Source organism: Ursus americanus, chromosome 30, assembly GCF_024610735.1.
Source record: "Ursus americanus isolate L20-20 chromosome 30, mUrsAme1.1.p, whole genome shotgun sequence".
NCBI classification, from domain to species: domain Eukaryota; kingdom Metazoa; phylum Chordata; class Mammalia; order Carnivora; family Ursidae; genus Ursus; species Ursus americanus.
The window spans coordinates 18,224,762-18,246,708 of record NC_142156.1 but is presented as its reverse complement, the minus strand read 5'-3'; the positions used below and the strand labels follow the sequence as shown (position 1 = coordinate 18,246,708).

Sequence of the window (21,947 nt, the reverse complement as noted above, 5' to 3'; positions counted from 1 at the left end):
CAAATGGGGAATGTTTTTCCTTTGACTCCACCATCCAGTTCAGGACGCCTCAGTGTTGTGTTTAACATTTGTCAACAGGCTAAAGGACTCACAATTGGAAGAATGAAGAAGACTTTTTAAAAAGATCTGGATTTTTCCTTATGACTTGGAATCCATCTTTGTCTTGTATAACTAGGTCATAGCACACCATTAATGTCAGCAGTTAACAATTTTGAATTCCAAAAAACCTAAGTAAATGACATATTTAATTTTTTTCCTCTTTTTTTTCTTGGGTGGGTGGGGGGAGCTTGGAGCTGTCTTAATCTGTATTCTCTTGACTGAACAATAAATTTTTAAATATATAGTTTCCTCTATTAAACACTTAAACCTGGCCATCTTATTAACTCCTTCTGCTCTCTTTTTAACAAGGTAATGTTTTAAATGTATATAGTTCTAGGACTAGCGAAATGGCAGCAACAAAAAATTGTAAGCAGTTGTTACTCTTTTTAAGTTTTTAAAAACCTTTTACATTGTAAGTACCCAATCCATTCTGTCCTTATGCAGTGCAGTTTCTATGTTAATGTTGCTGAGATGTCCTTAATTTTCTGAACCTTCATCTGCATGTATGTCTTTGTCGCTCTTGTCTAATATAAGCCAGTTAAAATGCTTTTAGACGATTTTGCTTTTTTATAAAGCTAAGGTTTTAGCTTTAAGCTTTTGAAAATGTTTACAGCCATAAATGCTAGTCAGCTTTCTTCCCAGTAACATGTACACTTTCTTTGAAAATCGATCTATTTGAAGAAAAACAGCTCTGTTTTTCTCGTCTTGGTAGGGGAGTGGGTGAGAGAAAGGAAGACCTTCTCTTTGTGTACAGAGACTAAAGCCGTCACAGGAAACTAGATTAAAACTGGAAAACAAGTCCTAGCTGGTTCGAGCCAAACACCAACGTTAACTCGCGGGTATTTTCTATGGTGGTTGGGATGGCCGTGCGTCTTTTGCCTTTTGTTTGATTTGACTGTGTATTTTCGCCTTTTGTCTCTTAATGACGATCACACCATTGCTATATCCAGAGCAGTAAACAGTCCTCAGCGAAGCCGCCTTTTGCCAACCCAACCCTGGAAAGTTTGCAGAAGTGGAAGGAGCAGAAAATGCCATGAGAGTGTAACTTACAAAAAGGTAACAACAACAGGAAAGACACCACCATTCCCCCAATAATCCTAAACAATCCCCCCAAAAGATATTTTTTACATAACACGTCCAAAAACCTCCGCCCAGCTTGATCTTCCAGACTCCATGGCACCGGGCTGAGCGGGTAAGTTAAAAAAAAAAAAAAAAAAGTGCTTTTTGCCCCTTCGAGGAAATCTTTTTTAGAGCAGGCCAAGGGCTACAGATGTTTGGGAGCTGAGGGGAGAAGGAGGTTTCTGGAGCTTTATGTTTGGCAGCCGGATGGGGAGGGGTGGGGGGACGAGGAGGGTTCCTCAGACCCTTCTGCCCCGGAGGCAAGGGGAGGGTCTCCCCCAGCGAGCTCGGGCATCTATGGAGCCGCCTGCGCTCATTCCCCCTGGCTTTTCTAGGTCTGAGCCTTGATGGGGAGGAGAAAATTGAAGTGTTTTGGAGATGGGGGGGGGGGCTCAAAAGACGAGGAAACCTCCTCGCTCGGCCTAGGACCTCTTTCTCTGTTGATTGTGGGGCTCGCACTCTGAAGCCGGCTTTTCGGGGCTCCGGGGCGTGCCTGCGCTTCCTAAGCAAAAAAGGACAAAAGGCCGGCGTCCATGTTGGCACCATGACGCAGCATCTCTCCCGCCTGCCACCGAGCGGTGCCTGTTCTCCCGGCCGCCCTCGCTCCTCCCTCCCCAACACGAGTTTTATTTTCAGGTTCAGAGCAGAGCCGCCGGCCGGGGCCCGGGGCCGGGGCCGGGGGGCAGGCGGGCGGGCCGGGCTGCGGGTGGCTAATGGCGGCCGCCCTCCTCCTCCTTCCTTCCCCGGTTGTCGTTGGAGGCCCGGGGTTGATGGCGGTCTCTCGCCGGGCCGGGCCCCGAGAGCCCGCGGGGCACAGCGCTCCATGCCGGAGGGTGGTCGCGGAAACTGTTGCGGGGGGCCGCGGGCCCGGGGGCGTCGCGCGCCGCGGCTCCCGCGCTCGCAGCCTCCGGGCGAGGCGGCCAGACGGGCGCCATTTCGCGCGCCGCCCGCGGCTCGGGCGGTGGCGGCTGCTGCGCGCCAGGCGGGAGGAGGGAAGGAGGCGGCAGAGCCGGGCGGGGGGGGGGGGGGGGGAGGGGAGGCCGGCGCGCCGCCGCCCGCGTTCCAGGCCGCCGCCCGCGTGGACGCCCCTGGCCCGGGGAGGCCTCGACGACGAGCGCGGGCTTCGCAGCCGTCTCGGACCCAGCGCCCAACTCGGGGACCCACGCGGGCACGAGGAGGCCTCATTGCTGGGCGGGGCCGCGGGAGCCAGTAGCAGACGGCCACGGGGACGGTCGGGGCCTCGAGGCTCCCCCTGACCCCGACCGGCGCCTCCCGAGGCGGGGGAAGCCTCCCTCGGGGTCCGGCCCTGACCGTAGGCCGATCCCCGCTGCCTACCCGGGCCTCGGCGCCCAAGTCTGGCTCTTCACGCCCGTGGTAGCCGAGGCTGAGGGGTAGGGGGCCCCCTTTGTCCCCAGTTTGGGCTTGAGGCCCTCCCGGAGGCCACCGACGTCCTGATTTGGTCGCTCAGGGCACACCCTCCAGCCCTGCGCTCTAGAGGCCGGGGGTGGGGGGTGGGGGTGGGGGAGGAGTGCGGCCTGGGAAAGCTGAGCGGGCCTTCCCCGGGATCCCCCGAGGCGGAGGGCCCTAGGGTAAGCCTCACAGCTCCGGCCCTTTCTCGGGGAGGGGATGTGGACGGGGCGGGCCTTTGGAAATGCAGATGAGTCGCCTCCCGCTGCTAGTCGCCCGGGCTGAACCTTCGTGACTCAGCCGCACCCCCCCATCCTTTCCTGAGTGAGGGCCGCCTGGGCGGATGGAAAAGGGGGGCTTTTGTGAGGTTCCCTTTCCCTCAAGGGAACCCTGCCTGGTGTGCGGCTATCAACTCCCTAACGAAACCCTCCGACTTCTCCCTGTCAGGCTCTTGGCTGGAGAAAGGACAGCTGCCCGGTACCCCCCGACTGAGCCATCGCCCTTCGGACAGCAGGAGCAGCCCTAACTTCACTGACAATAAGGTAGGTGTGAGCCCTTTGCCAGCCTGCGAGGGAGATTTGGGGGGCTTGGGCCTGGAGCCCAGGGAGGGCGGGCACCCCAAACCCGCTAGGCTGGTTCTGCAGCCCCTCCGCCCCACAGATGTGTGGGACTGTGTGTGTGTGAAATCGGCTCCCTGCTGGGCCTGCTCGGTCCATCCATCCCCGCCTGTCAGCTTCTGTTGTCAAGAGTTTGTGGCGTGCAATTCTCTGCAGTGTTGAGCCTCATAGGAGGCTGCACTTGCAAGTATTTCCCAGTTGTGTGTTTTGTGGTGGGGGGGCGGGCCCTGGGTGCCTCTTCTGAAAGGTACTGTCTGCTGCCAGGAAGCCCAGCCCTGCTCTGGCCCTCCCTTCCGGCCCGAGTGGGGGCGTGTGGGGTGACTGTGTGAACTGGCCTCTTCCCTCTGATGTCTAGCTGCTAGGGAGGTGGAGAGCACAAGTACCTGAGATCTGGGCCAGTTTCTCTGAGAAAGAGGCTTCTGCACTCTTCTCCCCATTCCTGGGAATTCCACCATTCTCTGCACCCCCCCAAAGAGAGTCCTGTTTAGAAAATCAGACATATTGGGATTTGAAACCTGGCTAGCCATTTACGTGCTATGACTTTGCTTGAGCTGCTTAGTCTCTGAGCCCGTCCCCGCCCCCCCCCTGCACAAATGGGGCTGGGTCAGTGAGTCCCAGTCTTGAGCATGCTCATTAGACTCCAGGGCCCAGTCCTGAGTGTTTGATTCAGTAGGTGGGGTCTGAGAGCTTGCATTTCTAACAAGTTCCCAGGTGATGCTAATGGCTGCCATCCAGGGCACATTTTGAGAACCCTTGGGCTGGGTAACACCTGGAGGTTTTGTGAGGACGAGATGGGAGCTAGTGCACTTGAAAGCCCAAGCTGAGCGCCTGACACAGAGGCGTTAGCTTCCCAGTAATGGCAGCTCTCTTTCTCCTAACACAAGCTGAGACTGCTCATAGTTTCCCACTGTCTCCAGGAAGCTCCACAGCTGTTAGTGGTGTGGCGCTTGATCTCTGATCCCTCCCCCACGTGATCTCTAGTAAGGGATTACTTTGATGAACCATTTGGGTCCAGGTGCCACTGATCCCCACCACTCCCCAGGTGGGCTGAGGTTTGGCTTCCTTGTGGGATGAGCCCTGCCCACTTCTACTCCACCCCACAGTGTGAGGGCTAAACTGAGGTTTTGGGGAGTCAGAAGGGCTTGACCTGGAGATTTGGTTGAGAGCCATTCTGGTGCTTAATTAAGGGAGGCTCTAAGTCTGGTGGCTGTGCTGGTGACCTTGGGTGAGTCTCCTGTGTGAAATGATAATAAAAGATGCAGGCTGGAAACGGGAGTGGGAGGATTAAGTGTGATTAAGGGGGCTTGGCCTCACGTTCAGGCTTCACACTAGTTGGCCTCCATTCCCATGTGGCTGCAGGGAGTGGGGGTTGGGCTGTCTGTGAGCTCCTCCCCCACCAACCCACCCCCGAGGCACGTGGCAAAGCCTCAGGGCAAAGGGGAAGACTGACTCTCCAGCAGGCAGGGAGCCAGCATGGTTTTTCCTCCTGTGTGGTTTGAGTCGGAATGGTGGCCTCTCCCCAGCTTCGCCGGCTGTTCCATGATTGGGTCATAATTTGGGGTCACTCCCCCAAAACCCGGAGAGTAGAAGTGACTCACCCAAGGTCACGAGGCCACCACTGGCAGCCAGGACGGGGTTCCAGGTGTCTTGACTTGTAGCCCATCGCCTGTGTCCATGGCACCCCCCCACCCCAGCTGTCTGGGTTATTTTGGGCTCCCTCCCGTGCCAGCTGTCTGCTGGCATTACTGCCAGGAAGCTGGGAAAGCTGTCTGGCTGAAAGTAACCAGCATGGTGCACTTGGCTCCTTCTGGCCCCCTTCCCTTGGCCCCATGAGGGTCTCCAGGCCCAGATAAGCTGGGTCTGGTCCATCTTGTCCTTTGCTGGCTGGGGAAGGAGGTTCACTCTGCTGCACCTGGCACCAGACCCCCTTCCCCCTATGGGGGGAGGAAGCACTCTGTAAAAGTTGATGACACTCACGTTCTTAATATCCCGTGGGCCTCTTCCTTCCACTCTGGCCCCAAACTCAAGATTTAAATTCGGTGCTGCTATTGGATTGCTCTTTCAACCCCCCTTGATCTCACGTGACTGGCTTGCTGCCTGAGGCTGCCCTCCATCCCTTTAGATAGAGTCCTTAGGGCTCCCAGAGACCAGGGTCTTTATGTCCCAGGCATCAGATGGTTAAATAATTGATTTAAATTTCTCCCTCCCAGCCACAGCCTGGAGGGCTATAGCCAGCTCCTCCACTCCCGCCCTTGGAACAATTAGGGAGCAATTAGGTGTGAAACTGTGGTCTGGGTATGATTCTTGGGAGGGAGAGGTGTCCCCATGACCTGTAAGGATCATAACCCCCTCCCCGCTTCCCTTTCTTCTCTTTCACCTTTCTTTGTCCCCCACCCCACCCCCATCACCTCCTGGGGGCAGGGAGAGGAACAGCAGCCTGTCTGTCCTCTGGCTGTGGTTCCTCCTGGCTCAGAGGCTGGCCCCACCCCCGGGTCACACAGCAAGCTCAGGGCGGGACTCCTCCTGGCACCAATCCGGTGGGGCCAGCCTGGAGAGGGCCACGCCAGCGGAAGGGCGGCCCAAGGCTGGGAGGTGGCTGGACCTGCCTTGCTACTGGACACCAGGGTCCCGCCTCTTCCGGCCCATCCACCGAGAGCCCCAGCCAGGAATACGACCTTTTGGACCCTCTGGGTGGAGACTGCCTCTGCCTGGACTGTGGCTAGAGGCACCCCGCCATCTTGGAGGCCGCCTGGGTCAAGCGCTGTCTCCAGCTGGCCAGTGACCTCAGCAAGTTCCCACCCCTCTGGGAGCTGAGGTCTCCCCATGTGAACCAGGAAGAGGAAGGTGGTTGATGACCTTTTGAGCTGTGTCTTGAGTCTGGCTCTGTGAGGGGAGCTTTTTGTGTTTCAGCAAGACCTCCCCACCAGCACCACCAGGTACTGAGGCCTAGAGAGAGTCCTTGACTTCCAGGTCATCCGTGGCCACCTCCCATCTCTGGTACCTCAAAGAATAGCTCAGTTTCTTCTGTCTCATCTGGGGTGGATGATCCCTCAGGTGTGAGGTGACCTCTTAGGATGTTCTGAGGTACCAGGGAAGTAGAAGCTGGAAGAATTGTCATTAACTTCCCCATGCTAACCTATGCTGGTCAGACTTTGCTCTGACAAGATAGAAGTGGATCTGGCCCTTATTTCTCTCCTGGGCTCAGTTGGCCTTACTATAGCACAGGCCAAATGTGTTCACCCCACAAATGCCACTGGCCTGCTCCCTTAGGCTTTTGTGTCCAACAGCTCTATGTTACGATCAAATTTAAAAAATCTTTCTTGCTTTCCTAAATCTCTCCAGGAATTCCTAGTGAATAAGAGGTGAATGACTTGGGTCCTCAGAACATCTCACAGGTAAGGAAGCAGGGCTCCCCGTGCGTGTGGGCAGACCCAGCTCCTTAGCTGGCCTGCCCTGGCCCAGCTGCCTCTGAGGAAGCTCTCAGCAGCTGGCCTGGCTCCTGGGTATTTTTAGGTACAGATCCAGCCCCTACACCACCACTGGAGCCGGGTCCAAATCAAACACACTCCAGGCCCCGCGAGGCTGGGGTTCTGCCAGCCTCTTGGCGGGGGTGGGTGGGTGGGCGGGTGGCTGTGGCCAGTGTCAGCTGTTCTGCCTGGATGCAGGCAGGGCTGGGAAGCCTCACTTTTCCTCTCCCCCCTCAGTTTTGTGGAAGCCATTTGTTCTGTCTTAAGTTGGGATCGGAGTCTTGTTTCTCAGGTGGAGAAAATGGAAACTGAGGTCAGGGATTTTGAGGAAAGTCAGGAGGTGTGGTTATCCCCCAGGTGACAGTTCGCTCAGAGTGGGATGACCCTCCTAACTGAATTCTCCCCCAACCCCTCCTCTTGACCTCCAGTCCCTCCTTGAGCTTCAGGGTCCTTGATTCAGGGTCAGGTCCAGGGCTGGCTGTAAAGGTAAGTGGGCATCTCTTCACTCAAAGGCCTCTTCTGTCCTTCCTCTCCTGCTAGCCTCAGGCTGCCACTATGGAAACATGACCCCAGCCTTGCCTCACCAGCCAATCACAGCTCCTCTTGGCTCACCAGAGAGAGAGCTTGAGGGCTTGGCTTTGGCTGGGCGCTTCTTTTAGGAGCTTTCTGTCCAACACCCCTCTTGAGCCTGATAGTAGGGTCCTCCTTACCTTGACAACCGTGTCTGGCCTCCCTCCTCGCTGCCCAGGCACTGTGGAACCTGATGGGGTTTTCCAGCACCATGCCGTTGCCCAGGTTACCCATCCTGCTTGCACTGGTCTGCCCTCCCAACACTGCCTAGCTTGGGCTCAACCTTCCTCGAACCCTACAGAGGTTCTGGTCTCTAAATTGTTCACATCTCCCATATGCCTTCAGACTGCTTTACCAAGACAGCTTCTTGCAGGCAGGAACACAGTTGCCTCTCAATAAACTTGTGTTGCAGAAAAGGAATGATTGAGTTGCTGTAAATTTGTGTGGGGGTGCTTGACCCAGCAGGTGGCCCTCAGGACTCACTTAACCTGGGGCTGGGCCTTACCTCCTTTTCCCAGCTCTGGGCTCTTACTTGTAAGCTTCCACGAGCGGTCGCTGCTGCCCTCTGGTGGTCAGACCCTGCTTTGCGTCCGCGGAAAACCTACCCGGCGTTTACGGAATTGCCAGGTTGGCAATTGCCTCCATGAAGTAAAGTTACCTGGTCTTGCTGAGAACTTGAAAATTGACAATCTCCCCGGGGGATGGCGGGGTGGGGGCGCGGATAGAAGATCCTGAGTCCTAAACCCTCCCTGAGGAAACTACCAGAGGTCCTGGATAGGGCCTGTCTCTCACGTGCCCATGCTTCAATCAGTGCCTGCCTGCCACACACTGGCTCCAGGGGTCACCTTCCTCTCCTGACCACTGGCGTGGCTTGTGCAACGGACTGTTGGTCCAGGGTCGCGGGGAGGGAAGGAATGGGGGACAGGAGTGATCTCAAACAGCAGCCCCGATAGTATCTGCATATTGTGTTCAATAAATAGCTGTTTTGATCAGGGAAATGGGAGGGTTGGTGAGAATCCTTGGAATGAAGATACGTGGCTGCTGGCTGAAGAGTGCTTAATCAAATTTCAGGGAGGGCTGGGTGTTATCGGGGCCCAGCTTATCTCAACTAGATCTGCCCTTTCCCCATCCCTTCCTCGACGGTGTTTTCCTCGGTTCACGCCTCTGGCCCCTGCTAGAAAGCGACTTCCGCCCGCGTGGTTTGGGGCCAACCCCCAAAGGGTATTGTTCCGGAGTCGTTCACCTGCTCTCCACGCCGTCGGCCCCAAGGCGATTGCCCGCCAGAGGGCGCCAGACGTCCACTTTGCGCTCTTGGGGAGGTGGTGGGGGTAGGTGAGGGGAACCGCTATTCCCCACCCCCAACCCGCACCCATACTGACGCCCGTAGGGCTGGGCTAGGTGGGCAGACACGCCCCCCGTGCCAGCATCTTCCCTGGCACTACCAACCTACCTCGTGGGGAAACAGGTTCAGAAGCCGACTTGCCCCAGGCCACACAGCTGAGGCCGGGCCAAGACAAGGGACTTTTTCCAGAGCCTGAGACTAAAGCTCCTAGACCCCTGGTGCTGGGGCAACGATCCGCCAATCAAAGGGTCCCTGTCTGATGGCGATGTGGGGGGGGGGAGGCGAGCCGGCCAATCAGAGGGTCCCTGCCAGAAGGCGGAGCCTGCCAATCAGGGGTGCCCTGCGAGGAACGGCGGAAACGATCGAATCTTGTCGGTGGGGGGCGCGCCTTGACATGCATGGGAGGGAGTGGGAGCCGCGCTACAGGCTGAGTACCCCCGTTTCTCAGTTGCCTCAGTTTCCCTGGAAATGAAAGGTGAACGCCCCGGGCCGGGACCCCAACAGAAAGGAAAACTGAGGCTGGGAGGTGGGCCCGGGTGGCTGCCTGGCGGAGGCGATGCCGGCACACAGCGGGCGGGGTTTCTTTAGCCCCGCCCCTGGATCCCGCCCCCGCCCCCGCCCCCGCCCCCAATCGTTCAGCCGCAGAGGTCTGCCCCGCGCGCGGTTGTCAGTGCCGGCTGCTCACAGCTATGGACGCCCCCGAGGCCCCGGGCCCGGGCAGGAAGGAGCTGAAGATAGTGATCGTGGGCGACGGCGGCTGCGGCAAGACATCACTGCTTATGGTGTACAGCCAGGGCTCCTTCCCTGAGGTGAGGCCCGCCGGGGGGTTGGTGGGAGTTAGACTGCGGGGCAAACGGGCTTGGGACCACCGGGGGCGACGGCTGGCCTTGAGCCTGGACCGCGGCTCTCCGGCGTCCCGCTAGTGGAAAGGCAGCCGCCACCCCGGGGCGCCCCCTCGGGAATTCCAGAGCCCAGCTGGATGGGGTGCCGGGGGCGGCGCAGCTGGACCCTGGGTCCCTGTCGCACCCCTTAAGAACCAGCCGACCCCTTCTCCGACAGGACTACGCCCCATCCGTGTTCGAGAAATACACGGCCAGCGTGACTGTGGGCAGCAAGGAGGTGACCCTGAACCTATACGATACCGCCGGTGAGTGCGCCTGCGCACCGAGGGTCCCGCGTGCCCGAAGGGTTTCCCCCTCCCGGGCAGCCCCCTCCGGGCATCCCCGCCCACCAGCCTCTATGGGGCCCTGACCTCCCAGGCCTCCTGAAAAACGCGGAGGGGCTCTGGCACGGCGGCCCTGGAGGCTCAGAGGGCCTCAGTCGCCCCATGTTTGATAGGAGGGTACTTGAATGAGATGAGCTCCTCGGCCACCCTCCTAGCGCTAATGTGCTGAGGACCCACGGTTTCGTTCCTCTCCTGTGGTTCTAGAAAACCGTGGGCATCGCTGCTGCTTCCCATGGTTCCAGGATTTCGTGTGTTGCATGCTGTGGTCTCTTAAAATTCTGTGGGCTGAAGATTTGAGTCCTCTGGTGCTAGGATTCCATGAGCTGAATTTCTGGGTCCTGTGGTTCTAGAAAACTCTGGGCTACAGATCAGAGCCTGTGACTCCAGGATTTTATGGTTGACAATCCTGAGGTTTCAGGGTGCTGTGGACATAAATTCTGAGTGCCACACCTTTGGGATTCCATCGGCTACATATGCGGTTCTGGAATTCTGTGGTCTACAGTTTTGAGCCTGTAGTTCTAGGATTCTGGCTGCGATTCTGTCTTCCTGGTTCCCTGGGGATAAACCAAGCACTGAGAAAGGAACAGAGCTTTAAGTCCAGAATAAGGTTCTCTCGGCCACCTGAAACTCCTAACACAAGTAGATCTTTGCTAATCGCGTCAGTTATCAGAGTCCCTGTTGTGGGGTCATTGGTGGGGGTAGTGCGGGGTGTCTGCCTTCAAAGAGCTTCCATCCTGCCCTCAATCCCCTTCTGGGCTGAACCGACATTGGGCGACAAAGGTCAGGATCTCACCCAACCTCTCTGACTCAGTGTTTAGTGACCTGCATGGAACCACGTCATCGGGTGTCCTGTCCACTGGCCATGGTGGCCTTGTACATGCAAGGGGAAGTCTCCACTAGCCTTGGACGGAGCCCAAATCCAGACATCCCCCACCGTAAGGCGGCCAGTAGCATCTCATTGCACCCTGGAGACGATCAGAAAAGGGACTGTCCCGCCCCCAGACCCCTCCACCGTTCCTGACTTCAGCAGCCATTACTGTATGGTGGGGCCCGAAGGACTCTCCACCTTGTTGGACGAGGACCCCAAACGGCTGCCCCCAGAACAGGGCCCTGCTTCCAGCCCTGCAAACTGAGAAAGCCAAAGGTTGCTGAGAAATTCCCCCAGGGGCGTAGCCATAAAAGCAGTAAAACTTAGAGTGTGTCTGGGATACTTTTAGTTTCACATACTTCCTGTCGGGGACCCAGGGAGGGGCAGGTCCATTAGCCCCACTTTGTGGGTGAGGTGCTGGTGAGGCAGGGAGAGTCACAGGATAGTTTTCACTCTCCTCTGTCCTTCGGGACCTCAGGGCCTCTCCTATCAGATCCCTGGGGTTCACTGTTCATGGAAGCCTCCCCCATCAGACCCAGCACAGGGACTGCTTCTGGTGTTTGTGGTCTTACCCAGAGAAAGATGCTCAAAGAATACATTAGGGCAGATTGTGGTGTGGAGGTTCCAGCAGGTTTCTGTTTGGCGTAAGGAAGGATTTGCGCTCACAGCTGCTGCAGGAGGGATTGGAGGGGCTCCAGGCCCAGTCATCAGAGGCACGTGGCCACCACAGCAATGATGATCTTCCTGCCACAAGCTTTGGAATCAGATCTGGGCTTTGATGCTGGCTCCCTAGCCGCGTGTCATCATGGACACCTGGGCCTCAGTTTCCTCATCTGTAGTCAGGGCTAACCACATTAGTCTTGAGAATTAAATTAGATCCATGTGATGGTGTGACACAGGGGTTGGCTCTTGGGAAGGGCTAAGTATTGTCATGATTCTTTCAGCCCCCCACCCCCTTCCCCCGCCTGGCTATTCAGGCTCAGACCCAAGTCCAACCTGTTCTGAATCGAAGGCCTGCAGAGCTCCGGCTGGCCCCCGCCCTGCCCTCCCCGAAGGACTCTTGAAGCATCAGAGAAACAGAGCTGGGGCTTGAATGACTCAGTGGACTCCTAGGGAAGTAGATTGGCTTCACGTCAGCAGGACAGCCCAAGGAGGAATACTCAGGGAGAAAGAAACATGGCCACTCCTTCCAGGGTGTCCCGCTGTGACCCAGGAAGCCCTGTCTCGAGGAACGTGAAGGAGAGACTGGGTCAATCCTCTCCCATGTGCCAGTGCCCAGCATGGTGCCTGTGGAATAAGTGCAGAAGAAATTTGGAGGCAGAAGCACTCCTGGAGAGTGTTCTGATAAAGGCAGTGAGATTGTCTCTACGTGTGCGTGGACAGAGATCAAAAGTCGGTGGCAGGGGACGCCTGGGTGGCTCCGTCGGTCGGTTAAGCATCTGCCTTCGTCTCAGGTCATGATCTCAGGTCCTGGGATCGAGCCCTGCATCAGGCTCCCTGCTCACTGGGGAGTCTGCTTCTGCCTCTCCCTCTGCGTCTCCCCCCGCCTGCCTCTCCTGCTCTCTCCCTCTCTCTCCTCTCAAATAAATTAAATAAGTCAGTGGCAGAAAAGGAGGGCCAGGGGAACAACTAGAGAAAGAGACTAAGGGGGTGAGGGGAGTGGCTGAGCTGGAGGTGAGTCTAGTAAAGGTTATTGTAGAAGGTTCTGGAACCTGCTGAGCTAGACCCTATGGTGGCGGATGGTGGTGCAGAGTGGTATCTTTCCACCCGACCACTGGTGACCAGAACTATGGGACAGGGGTGGCCCCCAGGAGGCCGAATTTTTCCAAACCCAGGACCTCGGCCATAGGGGTCTGCGTGGGAGCCCAGTCTAGCTGCTTGTCTCCATCGTGCAGAAGCAGATACAGACGCCACAGCAGTGGGAGGGTGGTCGGAGGGGTGGTGGGGCTCTCAGAGCTGACAGGTGAAGGGGAGGAGGGCGCAGTGAGCACTATTGCCCTATAGCCTCTCTTGCTGTGGGTCCTGACACCCTCAGAGGCAGGAAGTTGTGGTGCGGTCTGAAGTTTCCTGGGCAGAAGGGAGGGGGCGGCAAGGTGGGATGTTAAGACACCAACTAGAGATGGAACTGTCTGGGCCTTGGGGTGGGGTCCAGGGGTGGGGTGTCATAGGATGGGATGGCGGTTGCCCAGAGAGGTGGGGAGCTGTGGTCCCCTTCTCAGCCTGAGATGGGAACAATAGGAAAAATTGGGGAAGTGGGGTGGGGGGGGCAAAGAAGTTGCTGAGACAGGGAATCAGGGACCAGAGGGATGTCTAAGAGCCAGAAGGCCTGGGGGCTTGAAGAGCTGAAGTTGTGCCAGTCAGTGTGGCCTGGGCTCCAAGCCGGGGCTGCCCCAGCCACTCCCGCCTCTGGGGCGGAAACACAGGTGGGCGGGCCCCAATAGCAGCGAGTGGGTTCCTCTTCTGGCAGCTTCCCTTTCTCATGTTGCCTGTGTCCCTCCCCTGACCAACGCCCCGGCTGGAGCTGGGAGCCACCTGCTCTATGTCCAGCAGATCTGGGGATTACTGTGGCCCAGTGACACCGTCTCCTCAACCTAGCTCCAGGCCTTAGAGACCCCTGCCCCTGGAAAATGACTGACACAACAAAACTCCTTCCCACAAAGGAAATACCCTCATGCTAGGCGAGAGCCTCATTTCCTCCCCGCCCCACAGCCCCACCAGCTTCAGGAAGATGGGCCACTTCAAGGGGAGCTGTGTGCTAGAAACAAATGCATCCCTTCGCACGTAACTCCGTGCAAGCCCACCTGCAGAGGCCGTAGTGGGACCCTGGTGTGCTGCTGGACAGGTGACTTGGCCCCCTTAAGTCTTGGCATTGTGTGGGTAAATGGGGAGGGCTGTGGTTGGGGCACCCCTAAAGCTTGTGGGTCCAAAGCTATGGGGTTAACTCCCCACCCAGGCCCCCATCCCCTGTTTTAATAGTAACCATAGTAGCAGTCCTTCACCTTCGTTCAGCATTGCTTAGCCCACAAGTCCTTTACTTCCAGTATCAGGGGCAGGGTTATCACCCCCTTTGCCAGATAAGGACACTGAGGTCCAGAGAGGGAAGGCACCCAGGTCACAGACCAGGAGTCTGAGTGTCACCTGGCTCTCCTGACTCCTGTGGGAGAGGCATCTAGGACATTACACATCTCCCAAGGGGACATGAGGTCAACAGCCTCTGGGAGTCCATCATTTGCCCGCCTGGTCCCCATGTGGAGGTCCACACTGAATCTTGGGAAAAGTTGAGCCAGGCACAGTCAAGTCAGGAAGGCAGCCTGGAGGAGGGAGTTAGGATCTGGGCTGGCTGCCTGTCCCCTCCCAGAGCCCCTCTCTCTCTTGAGATACCTGTGTTGGCAGCCTTTTGGTCAGGCCTGGGACTTATAGGGTGAGGACAGCTCCCTACCTTCTGGAGCGGACTGAGAGAGAGGCACCCCCAGGAGTCTTACCTATGGTCCTCTTTTACAGAGCTTCCCCTTAGCTGCGTGACCTTAAGGCGACTCCCTTCGCCTCTCTGTGCATCAGTTTCTGCATCTGTAGAATGGGAATAACAAGAGCCCCACCTTGTTAGCATCGCGATGGGGAGTGATGGGTCAGGGCAGGCAGTGGGCTTCAGGTGGAGCCGCGAGTGAGCGTCACGAGCCCTCACAGAGAGGGGGCACTGCCGACGTGTTGTTGATGCCCACTCTTTAGTGTTGTTATCAGGGCTCACCTGCTTCTCTCATACCCGTTTCACAGGTGAGGAAACCATTTGTAAGGAAACAAGGTCCAGAGGTTGATTCCCAATTGGGAAGTCCGGGGAAGGCTTCCTGAAAATTTTTGGCAATTTCAGAGTGGCGTGGCAGGCACCTGACCTTGGAGGTGACTGAGTTGGCATTCCAGCTCACAGGGATCCTGTCTGTGACCTTGGAAAAGGCCCCTCTCGGCCACACGGGCTCCTTAGGGGAAGAACTTTCTCTGCCTAGCTTACCTCCCAGGTGATAGAAGTGAAATGCCTTGCTGAAAGCCAGAGGGGTTTACACCTTATTCACACACTCATTTGTTCGTTCACCAGAGAGCTACTGAACGTGCCTGTGTCCCAGGGAATATCACGGTCCTCAGGGGCTTTGCTGCTCACGGGGCAGACAAAACCAAACCAAAACCCAACATCAGGGAGGGCCACGTATTCAGAAGAATAATAGAGCCGTGGTCGGGCATGGGGCAGCAGTCAGGGGAGCTCTCCCAGAGGAGGTGACGTTTCTGCAGAGACCTGAAGGAAAGGAGGGAGCAAGGCATGCTGCTACCTGGGCAAGAACCTGTCGAAGAGGGATGGGCAAGGGCAGAGGCCTGGGGCTTGGGGGGGGGGGGGTGGCGGGCAGGCTCAGTCTGACTTCCTCCTTCCAGCCACTGCAGCCCGACTTCTGCTGAAATCCTCCCCGGCTGGAGTTGCTAAACTCCCTGCTCTCTGCTGCACCTGACAAGAGTGGATCAGCTCCAGACAACAAGCAGCCAGGCGCCAGGATGACTTTTAAGGACAGACTTGGTCCCTGCGCTCAGGGCGCTTACCGGCCCAGGTTGTGGACACGCAGGGCGGGGGGCAGATGCTGCGTGGGGAGGGAAGGCCTCTCCGAGGAGCCAGCAGGTCGGGCTGAGGGAAGCCGTCGGAGCACAGGGGGCCCATTTGACCACAACTTGTCCACTCCTGCCATATTTCTAACGGGGAATAGATGTGCACGTTGTGCCAGAAGTAGGAGCTGCATTGTTACATCGTGGGGGCCCAGAACCTATGTCTGCACAATGCAAAACAAAAGAGAGCAGTGCTGGGTGTCAGCAGGAGTGCTCGACTGGGACCCAATGGCCTGGGGTTGAGCCCTGGCTGGGTCACTGATGCCGTGACCTCGGGCAGGTCACTTCTCTGGAGCTCAGTTTCTGTGTAAATGGAAGTATTTTTCACTTCCTGTCTAGCCCATCAGATGATGGCTGTAAGGATTTCTTAACTGGTCATAGGCAGAAGCACTCTAAAATGTATAAAACACAGTGGTGTCGTCGTGAAGGAGGGAGAAGACGTTATCCTGAAAAAGGAAATGATGTGGACATTCAGTTTGAATGTTTTACAGTAAAATGCTAAGAAGAAAATGGGGGGGTGTGAGTAGGGCAAGCATTCCAGGATGTGGGGGCAACAAGTACAAAGGCTCTGAGACACGAGAGCTTGGTGGGTTTGAGAAACCGTGAGCAGGGAGTCGGCAGTGATGGGGGGAGAAAAGGTCAGGGTCTGTGGGTGCCAGGTCATGTGGACCCTTGGCAGATGTTTGGATTTTATACAAAAGGCAGTAGGGCGCCACTGAACGTATCCTTCCCTTGGGGGAGAGAGGCAGGAGCTTGCGTATCTTAGATCCAACCGGCTGCCGGGTGGAGGACGGCTCGTTGAGGGGCAGCAGCAGACACGGGAGGCCAGCGGTGGCTCGGGCGAGGGCAGTACTGTCCAACAGAACTTTCTGCAGTGATGGGATGTCCTGCACCCGCGCTGCCTGTTACAGGAGCCACTAGCTGTGTGTGGCAGTTAATCACTTGAAATGTAGCTAGTGCAATGGAGAACCTGAATTTTTAATGTTAATTAATTTAAATGGCCACATGGGGCTAGCAGCTACCCTATTGGACAGCACAGGTCTAGAAAGACATGGACCAAGATGAGGAGAGGGGACAATTGGGAGGCTGAGCCCTGACAGTCCCTCACTCCTCCACAGTCTTGGGGGGACTATGGCTGAATGGCAGCATGGAGTCCTCCTGGCCCAGCCACTGTCATAGCTGTGACTCCCGTCACACTGCACACCGCAGGGGTCCTGGATTGAGGCAGAGCCACTGGGAAGGGAGAGGTGGCGGTGTCCCAGCAGCAGCTGGGGGCCAGGAGGAGATGGGGCCTATCCTTGCTCAGTGGAGAGGCCAGCTTTGGCAGGGAGGGAACAGGAGGGCAGGCTGGCGCCACCCAGGCACCCCCAGGCCAGGGGGAGGGGCAGAGGCCTCCTGGGCCGCTGTGTTCCAGTCGGGGAAGAAAGTCACCTTTTTGCCTTAGCACAGGTGGCTGGGGAGTTGCCAGGGAGCCCAAAAGGGCTCAATTCTCACTGTGGGAGGTTTTTTTTTTTTTTAATAAGATTTTATTTATTTATTTGAAGGGAGACAGCCAGAGAGAAAGGGATCACAAGCAGGGGAAGTGAGAGGAAGAAGCAGGCTCCCAGCAGAGGAGTCTGATGTGGGGCTCAATCCCAGAACGCCAGGATCACGCCCTGAGCTGAAGGCAGACGCTTAATGACTGAGCCACCCAGGCACCCCTCACTGTGGGAGTTTTGAAATAATACTAAGGCATACGGTGACCCAGGGCAGGGCATAGTTCTAGGCCTGCTTCTGGATGGGGGCAAAACGACTATAGGACGTTACCGCTGAGATCTGAATGCGGCCTGTGGGTAGGGTTAGAGCACAGCGCCCACGGTGGTCCTCAGCTTGTGACTTTCTCTACGGGAGGTGATAGAACGCGCTCGTTCTTAGAAATCCGCAAGGACTGTCCTGAAGCCGCAGAATGCACGTGATTACTCACAATTACTTTCGCCAGTGTTTACACATATGAAGGTCAAGTGGGGCAAAATGGAAAAAATCAGGAATCCGAGGAAGGGAGTTCTTGGCACCCTTTTTGCAATTTTTCTGTAAGTTCGAAATTGCCAATATAAAAAATTACTAAAAAGCATTAAAAAACCACACCCAGCCTTGGTGTCTGATACAGTCGGTGCGGGGGAGGGGCCGAGCACCAGCTGGCTCCCCAGGTGAGCCTGAACAGCAGCTGTGCCCGTCCCCCCACCACTCTCTTGGGCTTTTCCAGAAGGGCAGGAGGAATTCAACCCAAGCCTACACCTCTCGGCCTGGGGGTACCCTCCCAGATCCTGCAGTGGCCTGGTCCCACCCAGCCCCTGAACCTTCTTCCGGGAGAGGAGTTGATTTGGCCTGAGTCTGTTATCTTCAACCTGAGCGCCAGGGCAAGGTGGGGGGGGGTGGCAGTAATTGCCACGGACATAATTGCTAGCAGTTTCTCTGGCTTCTTCTGATTACCCTGTAATCAGACCAGTTCTGAGCAGTGCATGGGTTTTATCTCCTGGAATCTTTGCTCCTGTGCTCCCCCTCTGTTTTACAGATGAGCAAACCAAGGTTTTAGAGACACAGTCACCAACCCTTCGCCCATTTGAGCCCAGACAGGGCTCTCAGGTGGACAAGGAGGTGGTGGCTCCCTGACCCCACCTACTCTCCCATTTCAGGGCAGGAAGATTATGACCGGCTGCGACCCCTGTCCTACCAGAACACCCACCTCGTGCTCATCTGCTATGACGTCATGAACCCCACCAGCTATGACAACGTCCTCATCAAGGTGAGGCCCACGACCCAGCCAGCCTGCCTCAGGGGGGGCCCACGGATCTGGCCTCAGCCCTGATGGCTGCCCTCTCCCTCCACAGTGGTTCCCTGAGGTCACACATTTCTGCCGTGGGACCCCCATGGTGCTCATTGGCTGCAAGACAGACCTGCGGAAAGACAAGGAGCAGCTTCGGAAGCTCCGGGCCGCCCAGCTGGAGCCCATCACCTACATGCAGGTCAGGAAGGGGTCTCCCCTCCTCCTACCTCATTTAGTCCTTATAACCCCGAGGCATGGACTGTTAGCATCCCCTGTTTTACAAGGGAGAAACTGAGGCCCAGAGAGGTGAAGTAGAGGTTAAGAGTCACATAGCTAACCTGCAGTGTAGCCAGGATCCTGTCCCGTCTGCCACAGGGGACTGGAGGGGCAGGCCTTGTTTGAAAGCAGGGTTCCCCTGCCCGTTCGAGTCATGGGCAAAGCCAAACCTGTAGCTTTCTGGGTGAGGCATGGGACAATAAAAGGAACACAAAGGAAAACTAATAAGAAAGTTTAATAAAAAGGAACAAGCATTAATAAAAGTAAATTTTAGAAATAGAACTAGTTTTTACTGTCCTCACCAGCTCCATTGCCTAAATGGAGGGACAGGGAGAGGCATGGAGGAAGCCCTTTTTGTCTGGAGGCCTCCAGCTCTTCTCACGGGCCTGGCACACGCAGCGGCCTGGCCTCAGGGTGCAGACCCCTCTCGGCCTGAGGTGTGAGAGCGGGGGCAGGGTAGAGGCCAGGACGGGGCTTCTGATCTCTCAGCCACCGCCGCAGCCCTTGGGCCCACCACAGGCCCTTCCGTTCCATCCACACACACTGCTGGGGGCTGGGCCTGGGACAGGGGGAGGGGGGGGCTCCACACCAAGACCTATCCCCCCCCCACTCGGAGAGCCCCCAAAGCCAGCTCCAAGTACCCAAATCCATGGGGGGGCTGTCAGGAGGTGCCCCATGCTCCAGGCTCCTCATCTAATGCCACCCCCCCCCCCCCAGGGCCAGAGTGCCTGCGAACAGATCCGAGCGGCCCTCTACCTGGAATGTTCTGCCAAGTTTCGGGAGAATGTGGAGGACGTCTTCCGAGCGGCGGCCAAGGTTGCCCTCAGTGCTCTGAAGAAAGCACAGCGGCAGAAACGCCCATTGTGCCTGCTGCTCTGACCCCGCCGCCAGGGCACACAGCCCTCATGGCAAGACTGACAGGGCCCAGGCTGCCAGGCCCCAACTGCACCCCGAGATCCTGCTCTGTCCCCAGCTTTCCAGCGGCACTTTGAGTTGAGTGTCTCCCTATGTCTGGAGCCTGTGGCTAGGCTCTTAGAACATTCTGGAGATCTCTCCTTTCCCAGCTGGGGCTCTGACCATGAACTCACCTCCAGGTTCCCATGGGAGCTGGGCCCGCATGGAGGTGGGTGAGGGTGCCGGACTCAATCCCTCTGTACCCTAGAACCAGCATTTGTCCCTAGGACTCGGGAGTACACAGCCTCCCCCCAGCCACTTGCGTCCCCCTTTGCACACCTGATAGGTCCTGAAAACCTATGCCTGAAACAAACAACTATATCTGATACGTGGATAAATGTGGATTTGTCAGCATTCCACACAGCCCCCCCCAAGCCCGCTGCTCCTGCGTCACCCACACCCCTGGGCTCCTGAGATAGGCTCGGCTGCATCCTCCAGCTTCTGGCTTCCTTCCTCCAAGAACGTGGGGGCCACAATGGGACAGGGACTTATCGGGACAGCACAGGCACCAGCCCCGGACATGGGGGCTGGCACCGGCCCCCACCCCTCACCCCCAGAGGCCTTCAGTCTCAGCCTTCGGCTGGGTTGCCATCTTTCCAGAGCTGGGTGCACATGCCCAACGGGGAGAGGAGACTCTCTCAAGAAGCAAAAAGTACCCTGGACCACCCATCCAACCCCTGCTCAGGGGCTCCTCACCTGCAACCCCCCACTGCCGGAAACTCAAGATGAAAAGTGACATCAGCTCCCAGTGATCATGGGCAAGTCACTTCTTTCTACAGACGGTTTCCCTATCTGCAGAAGGGCAGCACTGACTCATCTTAATAGTCATCACGCTCCCTCCTGTCCCTCACAGCCTCCACTTCTGCCAAGCTGAGACTGTCCTGGCCTCCCGCGAGAACACACAACCCCCAGCTGCAGATTCACTGAACCTTCTGGAAAGTCTGGGGCCAGGAGTTTTTAAACAAGTGCTCCAGGTGATTCTAATGCCTGGGAGATTGAGAGCTGCTTCCTCCTGAGCTACAAGACAGCATTACCCAATCTGGGGTAGTGGCTTGAGGTGGCTCCTGCCTCAGCCCCCACTAAGCGTGAGCCTCTCTGAAGTCAGCTGCTAGAGAGATTCCTGTATTGCACCCCATCCCACCTCACCCCACCCTGGTTCCCCAAGGCCCTGCCATGCCCTGGGGAGTCAAAAGAGCACCCAATCCAAGGCCTCATGGACAAATGATGGTTTAGGATGGAGGTTAGCAAACCAGACTCTGTGGACCAAATCTGGTAGCTGTGTGTTTTTGTAAATAAACTTCTGTTGGGACATAGCCACACCCATTTATTTAGGCATTGGCTGCTTTGGCCGTACAACTGGAGACGAGGGTGAACTGTGACGGATTATCGGCCCTTTACAGAAAAAGTGCCGACTCCTAGTCTAGGGAAAACCCAAGTGCCTCAGGGCCAGATGGAAAACCCAAATGAGTGAACTAGGACAGGTATAAAAGGGAGTGGTGGGGTCTGTGGCACACTAGAAAGCAAGCACCCCATCCTAAGCAGGCAGCTCAGCCGTGCCAAGAACTTTCCATTTTTCCAGGGAAAGTAGAAATCTGGGTTTTTATGGAGACTCTTGACTGGGATGGAAGGGAAATTTGTTTTAAAAATGTAACAATTAAAAAAGTTTAAACTCCTGCGGGTGCCAAGCATGAGTGGATGCCCCCTGTGAACTCTGGTCAGAGATTTGTAGGGAGGTAGTTAAGGGTAGCTGAGACCCACGTGTGGGAGAAGGTTACAGCTCATGTAAGGGGCAGGGGCAGAGCATTCAACCAAACCTGCTGGCTTCTTCACCCTTCCCACAACTACAGAATCGGACACAAGGTGACCAGCAGGCTTGTCCTGGCCTCCCAAGTCCACCTCTTGGAAGGGAGCCAGCTCACTCTCTCCCCACCACATTCCAGAACCTGAGGGGAAGGGAGGGAGGTGAGGAGGGTGGGTGAGCTTCAGCCAGCACTGAAGTGTGGGTCCCACTCTCTGAGAACTCACTGCAAGAATTCCGGGAAGTGGGCTGAGGGGTGGGGGTCAGGAAGCCAAACTCTCAAGTGTCAAAAAAAGAAGCCCTCAAACCACCCAAGTGATGCCAAGGCTGGGGCGCCCTCTGGTGGTCACAGCAAACCCTCCCGCCTCGGGCCCACCCGAAGGCCAAGCCCTGCGGAGGCAGGGCAGTTGTTCGCAGGTGGCCAGCAGGCTGTAGACTTGGGAAGCGCAAAGAGCACAAGGCACAGACAGACAGTGGTTCTCTGAGAACTTAAATACCCCCAGCATGGAGCAGCGGAGGCTGGGAGAGCTTACAGCAGAAGCGGTGTGCCCCGGAGAGGGAGGTTCCACAGGACGCCGAGGGGTTTCCTTCCACCCGCTGGGGATAAGTAGCCGGTCGTCACCCCACCGAGCCACACCCAGACCCCAACCTGAGGGGCTCCCTGAGGTTTTAGACCGCCCCCCCCCCCCCGCCGGGAAGACTGACCCAGGCTCAGCCGTAGCCAAGAGGGCAGCGAGGGAAGACTGCGGATTCTAGGGCAGTCC

At 56.9% G+C, this 21,947-nt stretch overlaps 1 protein-coding gene across 8 annotated transcripts; it reads left to right on the top strand.

Annotated features, from left to right (window-relative positions):
- Positions 1-1,191: 1,191 nt before the first annotated feature.
- On the top strand, positions 1,192-21,058 carry RHOF (ras homolog family member F, filopodia associated). Of its 8 annotated transcripts, XM_045777529.2 has the most exons (8): positions 2,814-3,167; positions 6,585-6,637; positions 7,138-7,195; positions 7,458-9,430; positions 9,681-9,768; positions 18,025-18,134; positions 18,220-18,354; positions 19,149-21,058. In XM_045777529.2, the coding sequence occupies exons 4-8, from the start codon at positions 9,311-9,313 to the stop codon at positions 19,308-19,310; spliced, it is 615 nt and encodes a 204-aa protein (XP_045633485.1). In that variant the 5' UTR covers positions 2,814-3,167; positions 6,585-6,637; positions 7,138-7,195; positions 7,458-9,310; the 3' UTR covers positions 19,311-21,058. The 8 variants fall into 8 exon arrangements, with proteins under 8 accessions (XP_045633495.1, XP_087713517.1, XP_045633477.1 ...); XM_045777539.2 differs by adding an exon at positions 1,192-1,854 and having other exon boundaries at positions 3,073-3,167; positions 6,585-9,430; XM_045777521.2 differs by adding an exon at positions 2,243-2,807 and having other exon boundaries at positions 3,073-3,167; positions 6,585-9,430.
- Positions 21,059-21,947: the final 889 nt, after the last annotated feature.

Coding starts and splice junctions, on each gene's coding strand:
- RHOF (XM_045777539.2), top strand. CDS start 9,311: ATGGACGCCCCCGAGGCCCCGGGCCCGGGCAGGAAGGAGCTGAAGATA. Junction 9,431..9,680: donor GCCAGGGCTCCTTCCCTGAG/GTGAGGCCCGCC, acceptor CTTCTCCGACAG/GACTACGCCCCATCCGTGTT. Junction 18,135..18,219: donor ATGACAACGTCCTCATCAAG/GTGAGGCCCACG, acceptor CTCCCTCCACAG/TGGTTCCCTGAGGTCACACA.